An 8,746-nucleotide genomic window follows, 5' to 3' on the forward strand; every position below is an offset into this window, starting at 1 on the left:
CTGAGAAGAATAGAGCAGTGATTGCTGGAAAGACATATTTCTAAAGAGAAATCTGTGCTGACTGGAAAATCTGATGACTCTCCAGAGGCTCAGAAACTCTCTTGAACAATTTTTAAAAATTCAAGAGATCTTTTAAGGTAAGATAAACAGTTTATGCTGGTCTTTGAAAAAGAAGAGGTTTTGAATAGCTTTTGGATATTGTTTCAGGTGGTGGCAGCGTTAAAGTTTTGTTTTTTTTTTTCCTTCCAAAAGTCAAATTGCAGATTTACAGTTACTTTTCTGTGTCTATCTAGGTAAAATCTATTCATCTTTATTTTTGTTCTCTTCTGGCATCTAGTAAATACTTTGCAAGAAAATCTTAAGAAAGAGTTATGAGATTAATGCAAAGTATAAAAAAAAGAGAAATTACTGCTGTAGTTCCCCCAAATGAATATAGTATATTTCCCATTATAAAGAACTGAGACAGTACTTACAGCACTCAGTCCTGGTACAGCATGGATCTTCTGGTATCTGTATCTGAACAGGCACGTAACCTGGTTCGTAACAAGCTTTTTGCTGTGGCATAGAACAAACATGTTTTGTACACTGCACTCTGAGAGTGTATCTGTCACAGACACATTCCTGGCAATTTGTTGTCCATTTTTCTCCTGGCTGTATGAAAAAAAAAAAAAAAGTAAGTTCAAAACAAAATCAATTTATTTGTTTCTATTTCTCTTAGTCATGGATACAGTGATACCTAATAACATCAGCCTTTTCATGGTTCTAGTATTTTGATAAGAAACGCTCAAACTGAATCTAATTAAGAGAAGATCCTGGAGGCCACTAAGGTTCTCAGCATGTTCGCATGTTCACACAGCTTACAATTTCTATTTACTAGTAGTGTTAGTCCGAGGGATACAGGGATCTAAAGGAGAAGGAATTGAACTCTGCATGCATTTTTGAATAAGAAACTATCATATGACATATTCATTTACACATTAGATTACAGAGATAAATTTCTATAATTTGTATGCGGTTGAGGAACTAAGAATGCAGTCAGCATTATCAGCAACAGGTAAAGTTTGTTACCCATCTGCAACTTTGTCTCTAGTTACTTTAATAGACCAAATTTGAGGAAATAAAAGAAGCAGATGGCCAAAGTTCCACTAATACCATCTGTCTGTTTTCCCTTTTTTTGTGAGGTGATGGTTATTGAAAGAATATCCCATTATTTGCTGTTTAATTTCTTAGGAAGTAATGTGGTTTCTGCTTTCACACTCAGAATTATTTTTTTTTAAGATTGAAGGGGAACAAATGTTTGAAAAAACCCGAAAGTCTCTCCAAACTTAAGCATAACTTTGTTCTTGTGAAACCTCAAAAGTCCTCTTGCTTCACCTGTCTGTACTTTATAAATCAAGTTGATAGTGATACTCACCCCTCTGTATACTCCATTTGGTTCCCTACAAGCTGAAAAAAAAAAAAAAAGGAATGGAGATTTATACTACTGAAAAGTGACAAAATTAATAAGTTTGTGCAGTTTCAAATAGAAATACTATGAAGATAAATCTAACAAGAAAATGAATATGCAGACTAGTTCTTATGAAATATAAATGACAGAATTCTTCCATCTTGCCAAGTCTCATGTAAGTAAAGATGGAGAAAAGGTGGTATTGTTTATTATTCTATTTTAGATGGGAGATCAGAGGAGCTTAAATAAATCGAATTGCCCATGAACTGACCATGTAAAAGATGGCAGTAGAACTCAGGCCTCATAACCACCAATCCAGACCTCTATTTATTCCCCAAACCAGTTACAGAGTACTTACAACATTCAGAAACACAGATGCTGCTGTCTTCACTCAGGAGTGTTGTTCCTTCAGGACAGAAACATCCTTCAGTTACTCCATAGCCAGGATGGTCCACAGAGCTAGAGTGGGTGGAATGTATGTATTTGAATATCATGGTTTTTTTCACTAGAGCTGGAGAAAGAGGCATGTACAGAAGGTCGCCATGCCAGATAAAAAGGAGACAAAGTAATTTACTTTTCCAAAGTGCAACAGCAAGTGCATTTTCATAGAGCTGACTGATATATATAAATCTTGAATAAAGTATGCAAATTCATGAGATGTTTAATTATGAAATAGTTCAATTTAGTAAGGGAAGTAGGTAGGTAAAAGTAGAAAAAAGACAAAGAGAAGCAGTTGGTTTTTTTGGTCTTTCCATACCTTGGCTCACAGGTAGCAGGATTAATGGACCCACATGGCTTGTATTCCATGTTTGCTGGACAGTTGTATGCTGTATGGGAAAAAAGGACAAAAGATGAAGAATTGAAAGGGGATCTAATGGTAGATAGTAGGTAAAAAATTGATAGTAGATCATCTTGCAGCCAAAGTGACTCTGGCATTGCTGCCTTCATCTGGGGCTTTTGTCAATAAGGACTTTTTGTAGGTAAAATATGATAGTCAATTGTAAGATGCATGATGTGCTTACTGAATAAAACACTAATTATTACTGTTTTACACACACATTTTTGAGTTCTGCAATACTTACGGCAGATGTTGTTTGTCTTTCCTCTCCAGTCAATGCAGACACCTCTAGAACCACACTCTGTAGCATATATCTCCAGACTGGAACACTGCATGGATTCTTCAGTCATGCGACACCCATCAAAAACGCATCCTTTGAAAAATGGTTCTGGGGGTATCACATCATGGCATTTTGCAAAAACTCTGCAGACAGAAAAGAAACCAAAAGCCTTTAATGTTAACAAGTCATTATATACAAACAGTTAAGTGTAAAAATGGCCACTAATGTGGGACATAGACTCAGGAAGGGAAAGGCTAGGAAGTTGGAATCTCTACTTTTTTCTAAAGAGGCTAATAGTTATTGTGTGTATGTAAGTGTACATAACTTCTCATCAGCCTGACGTCAGAAATTTCATGAAGAAGGCAATTGCATCAGATAGATGAAAAAAGGATGCTAAGAGTATCCAAGAGATAGAAAAATTGCACATAGAATAGCTCATAACTTATTAGACACTACAGTGAGTGTGCAGACAATGGCCTTTATAAATGACACAGTTGAAATAAAACTTGCCAGAGCTCACACACGCATAGGAAATACTGCAGGAAACAGACCTTTGTTGGTGTTGGATCTCCGTATTGCACCTAGCGTATACAAAGACTGAAAGACACTTTGGCTGAGATGTTTCTACCTGCTTTGTTATCCTCATTGGTAACCAAGTTCGTTACCTTTTGGACTAATGGCTCACTTCAATTTTAAAGTTCAGTCCTTACTTTAATAGTGAGACTAAGAGTGAGTAAACATACTCTGAAAAGCAGAGGGAGAAATGCTTGTGATAGCAACCCAGGAATTAAGTACTTCAGTGCTGGCTGTCTCCCTCATTTTCTGATTTCACCTCTCCTTGCTCAGCTATCTTTGGGTGCATGTCCTAAAAGGAGAGGAGGTTTTTTTCAGAGGCACTTTACTATATATTTCCTGACATTAGGATGAGGTTTTCAGCTATAATTACATGGTAGGGCTACATTTCTTACTCGTTTTATAGGATACTGAGACATTTCTGTCTGGAAAGAGCAAATTCATTCATTTTTTTTTTCTTACTTGCTCAGGATAATCTTGCAGAGTTCAGGAACTTTACACTGAGGCCTTGGTGGAGGTGTGGTTATGAGTGTTGGTGGTGGTACTCCATGGCATGGTGTGTTGTTACCAACAAGCCAGTGATGAGCCATTTGGGGACAGGAAGAAATGATCTTACCACTTGGCAAGCGGCATTCATCTGCTTTGTTATTTGTACATGTTCCTGGAAGATATCAGAGACAAGCTATATAAGCGTCATACACCACATCTGTGATATGTGATGATGATGATCTACATCATCACACATTATTGTGCTGGTGTCAAGTTTAGATGTGATGCGCTCATGAAATGTGTAAGGTGTCCTGCTTCACAAGGACTGCTTTCTTTACATCATATGAGCTTTAATTTAGTTAACAAACCCCAAACCCAAATCCCAAATCAAAAAGCAGGTTGCTGAAATAATAAACGTTTGGTCTTACAGAAGACGAAGACCAGAACTGTTCTTGATTCTATCTTACTACTATTCAAAATATTTCTGTCTATCATGATCCTTCATAGGCAGAGTGGGTGAGATTAACTACCAGAGGATGGGGAAAATACCATTAATATATCTATCTTACCACATTGTCCTTCAGTATTGTTGCCAAATTTGCTGTACGGAAGTTTCACGGAGAAAATCAGCCCACTAAAGGTGATGGTTGCACCAATTTCTGGTATTTCAACAATCATATTGATGCCAAGTGTGGAGAAATAAATGCCATCCTTTTTAAAGCCTGGTTGGACAATCTTTTTGTTGAAGTACATCTGAATGCAGAGTTAAAAAAAAAAAAGCACAACTTCACAATAAGCACTGCTTCTGTCTGTTTTCAATAATGCATTTTATAATCTTCATAATCATGCTTAACTCGGTATTGTTGCGCATCATATCCAATCCCTTTTGCATTTCAGTAACAACATATAACGCATTAATTTCTCAGCTTGTATTGCTAAGTTGATATACTGTGACAAAATAACCTAAGTGACTTCTAAGTACTGTGTTTGTGCAGGTTGTGTGCTAATGTACAGCATTCTAAACTCAAGTATTTTGTTTGTATCCTTCATAATTTTGTTTCATGTAAATATTCTTCATATAAAAAATGACTGGTAGTTTTCTTTAGCTACAGAAATATTCCTGCCGTTATTGTGTAATAACTTTGCTGCAAAATCACACCATCCCTATACTACATGTTGTGTGGCATTGGAAGAGTTGTATGAACTCAAAATGAAGTCAAATGTCCCCATTGCCAATTTTACCTAGTGATCATGTTTATTCTTTAATCTAACCTGTTCCATTTGTAGTCTGTGTTTTATAAGAGGTGGACATACTCATTTAATAACTTTTTGTCAGGAATTATTCTGCAACTTTCTTTGAATTGAATTGAAATAAAGTCAGAGTTAGAACAGTCAGTTACTGTTCTCTTTCACTGGGAATCACTGGACTGATTATTTCAGCTTGACTTTCTGGTTGTAAGTAAGGAGAGGTTTGCCTGGCTCAGAAGAGGGAGAGTACATATTAAGACAAACTAATCATCTCACCTCTTTCTGTTCTCTAACCACCTAATAAATCCACCAGTGTAACACTGGGACTGACTTCTGGTTTTCATTGGCTGTCAACACTGAGTTAGGATCTTAAAATGAAGTGACACCCCTGGTCTCCCCTCTTCTTCAGCTATACCACTCTTCCCAGCAAGGGATCAGAGAAGGAATCATGTTATAGCTTTGTTTGGTGCCTGAAGTTCTCCATGCAAAGAAAGCAATTCCTAGTCAGCCAGCCACTATGGGATACATACCAGTCTGACCATGAGAGAAGAATGATGCTTGCAATTTGCATTTGTGTTTATTCATAATGTGTTTGCTTACATAAGTGAAAGGCACAGTGCATTAGTTTTTAGGAAACATGGATCAAGTAGCAGTGTAAGCATTCTTTCTGTCTTCAGCTGTATTAATCTGTTTCCTAGTGTCATTTATATACATGCAAATACACATGTAATGTATTCATACCTGCGTAGTGCTAAGCTGTTTGTGACACTAAGTTTGAAGAAATTAGTATAATCATTTTTTAAACTAATGATTTCTTCTGCCCTTGTCACCTCTGTGATCTGATACTCTTAACAGGCTATATTTCAAATGAAAATCAGTAAGGCCTATGGACCTTATTTGTCTTTTTCAAAAATACAGAAATAATTAAAAAAAATATTTTACCACATTCGTCATCACACCATTCATGAGTTCACGGGTCAGCACCACTTCTGCAGATTTGTAGAAAATAATAATTGATTTGGGACAGGAAAGTCCATCTTTTGAATCGCAGTAATAATTGTCAATGTAAACACGGAAGTTGTCGTATTTAGGTACAATCTGTTTCACCAGGACATAAGTGCAGTTTTCAAGGAAAGTGTAGTAGGTTCCATCAAAAGTAATATAATGAGGATCACCCCATCCACTGCACACACCTGGTGGAGAGAAAATATTTAGAGGATTAACATGAAAGTTAATGCAGAAGAAAGAATTTAGGCAATGAAGTGAATATACTACAATTTCAAGAGCAAACTTAGGAAAACAAACTCCCTATATATTCTGTGCAAAGTTTTGCTTATTTCCAAAAATGTAATTCCTTAATCTACTGATACTTACATTGACACTCGTAGTGGTAACAGCAGCGATTTTCATCAGGTACCAGTATTGGTGGATATTTGTTTGCACAGCTAATTTCCTTTACAGGTGGGCAGATTGTTTGGACTACTTTTATTTTGTTGTCTCCCTCACAGATGATTTCTGTACAGTTGGATAATTTGTATCTCTGGCCAGGCTGCAAAATAAACAACAATTGCTATCACGGGAATTTGCAAACAGGTATGAATTTTACTCATATTTGTAGTTCAATTGTGTAACGTTTCCAGTGACAGTGTTGTTGGAAAGCAAATGAATATATAAGTTCCTTCTTTTGAATTTGTAGTACTAATGGTTTAAGATGTTGACCAGAGGTATTCATTCTTCTGACCGCGGTATGGAGAATCGGAAATTGCTTTGCTTTCCAAATCTGGAACAAGAACTGAAATGAAAATCTTCACTGGCAGCAGAAGGTTTACAGTGTTCTGCACAATTCAATTTTTTTATACTAGAAGGAGGTAAAGCCTTAATTCCAGCTATTCATTCTGCATTAGGAGCTCTTCTGAGAGTTTGTGAGATATTTTTTAAGTTAAGGGAACTGATATCCTTTGAACTGGATAAGTATACATGTATATGCATACTGTACTTCACTATCAGCACAGACAATCACCATTAAAAAAAAAAAAGTACTGGTAAGAGGATAGGAGAACAGAAACAGTTACAAATTTCCATGGTAGATTAGATTTTTCCATTTAATCAAGAGGGAAAATACACAAGAAAATTTGCTCTTCTGTTTCACTAAGAAGGTTTGTTACTTATGCAATGCAGTGCATCGAAAAGCATTTTTTGCTATCACTGAAATCATAAGAAAAAAAGTACATTTTTCTTAGTTTGCAATATATATATATATAAAGTAGGCACATAAAAATTTTATGTTGTATATTGTCCATCACTAGCAACAGTTATTCTGACAATCTGGATGTGTAAGTTTTAAAGACTGCTGACAGTTCTTTTGTGGTATCAAACTACCACCAATGTTATTTCAGCAATCATAATATAACACAGGAACTACATACCTGTAGGGGAGGGTAAGTACTAGAAACACAACCTGAAGGAGGGTATGGAGCTGATGTTGTTACAGTAGGTGTCTGAGGGGAAGTAGTAGTTACAGGAGTAGTAACATTACAAGGTCCGGTGTATCGTTCAACTGAACATGCTTGACTGCAAATGGCATAAAATCTACATCCATCACTGTCCATTCTGTTATAAATCACATCACCTGAAGAAAGAAAGAAAATGCAGTCAGAAAGAGACAGAAAATAATAAAAAATCAAAATTTAACAAGGCATTACATTTCCAGGTGTCCTGGTTTCATCTGGGACAGAGTTAATATTTTTCATAGCAGCAGGTATGGTGCTGTGTTTTGTATTTAGGATGAAAATAATGGTGACAAAACACTGACGTTTTAGTTGTGGCTGAGCAGTGCTGACACCAACTATAGGACTTTGCAGCTACTCAGGCTGCCCTGCCAACGAAGAGACTGGGGGTGTAAAAGAAGGTGAGAGTGGACACCACAAGGCATCATGCTGTACAATAGAACTGGAAGAGTAGGCCAGGGGGCCTCTATTGCTGGGGAATGGAATGGGCATTGCTCTAATGGTGTTGAGCTGTTCGACTGTGTGTATGTTGCTCTGTTTACTCTTTCTATCATGGTTGACATTTTTCTTGTTTTTCTTTCATAAAGACATATGAACATGAAAAAATGAAAAACGTAAAGACAATGAAAAATATAGTGACAAATGAAGGAAATACGTAAAAAAAAAATAAAAAAAAGAGAAAATTTACCAGGTGAATAAACGTCATCTCCTATTTTGCAGAAACATGGTGTAGACGTAGGAATAGAAGTAGTATAACTGGTGGTTTCTGATGCCGTAGAGATGGTTGAAGGGGCACGGGATGGCGTGGTGGACTGTGGGCAGTAGTAGTTAGGGGTGCAGCAGAGGACGCGGATCTTGTAGTTGAAGCACATCTTGAATTTACCGGGCTGGTCTTCATTCCTGCATACCAGTCCAAAGTGGACATCGCACTGTACAACCTGCCCGATGTTTTCGATGGAAATCTCGGGGTAGTCCTCCGCCTGGCACTGGATTTGTTTGGGCTGGTGACAGACTTCCTTCCCGGCAGCCCGGATGTGCTGGTAGGTTTCGAAGTCTCCCTGGTTTGGTCCCGAGGCGGGGAAGTCAACGTCGAACCATTCCGTCCAGGAGCACAGTTCAGGTTGACAAGTGGTAGTAGATTCCGTGCGGTAAGTGGTGCTGGTTGAGGGGATGACCGTAGGTGTTGTCGTGAAGGTGCTGGTGCTGGTAGAGCTTATTGGTGTTGATTGTGAGGAGGTGGGCGCTGTGGAGGTGGAGTAGCTGGTGGAGGTGGAGGTCGTGACCGTGGTGGGTGATGTGATGGTGCTTGAGATGATGGTGCTGGTGGGGCTGGTGGTAGGTGAGGTGGTGGGTGGGCAGTTGGA

The 8,746-nt window shown here is 37.7% G+C and overlaps 1 protein-coding gene across 1 annotated transcript in view; it reads right to left on the reverse strand.

Annotated features, from left to right (window-relative positions):
- The window catches only part of MUC5AC (mucin 5AC, oligomeric mucus/gel-forming), a 49,388-nt gene that overhangs the window by 5,135 nt on the left and 35,507 nt on the right, over positions 1-8,746 (reverse strand). The window contains 12 exon segments of the mRNA XM_066997590.1: positions 474-651; positions 1,415-1,446; positions 1,806-1,906; positions 2,205-2,274; positions 2,530-2,708; positions 3,601-3,799; positions 4,197-4,380; positions 5,818-6,068; positions 6,250-6,424; positions 7,302-7,504; positions 8,071-8,736; positions 8,739-8,745. Coding sequence (XP_066853691.1) covers positions 474-651; positions 1,415-1,446; positions 1,806-1,906; positions 2,205-2,274; positions 2,530-2,708; positions 3,601-3,799; positions 4,197-4,380; positions 5,818-6,068; positions 6,250-6,424; positions 7,302-7,504; positions 8,071-8,736; positions 8,739-8,745 — 2,245 coding nt within the window.

The sequence above is a fragment of the Anser cygnoides genome, chromosome 5, assembly GCF_040182565.1.
Source record: "Anser cygnoides isolate HZ-2024a breed goose chromosome 5, Taihu_goose_T2T_genome, whole genome shotgun sequence".
Lineage (NCBI taxonomy): Eukaryota > Metazoa > Chordata > Aves > Anseriformes > Anatidae > Anser > Anser cygnoides.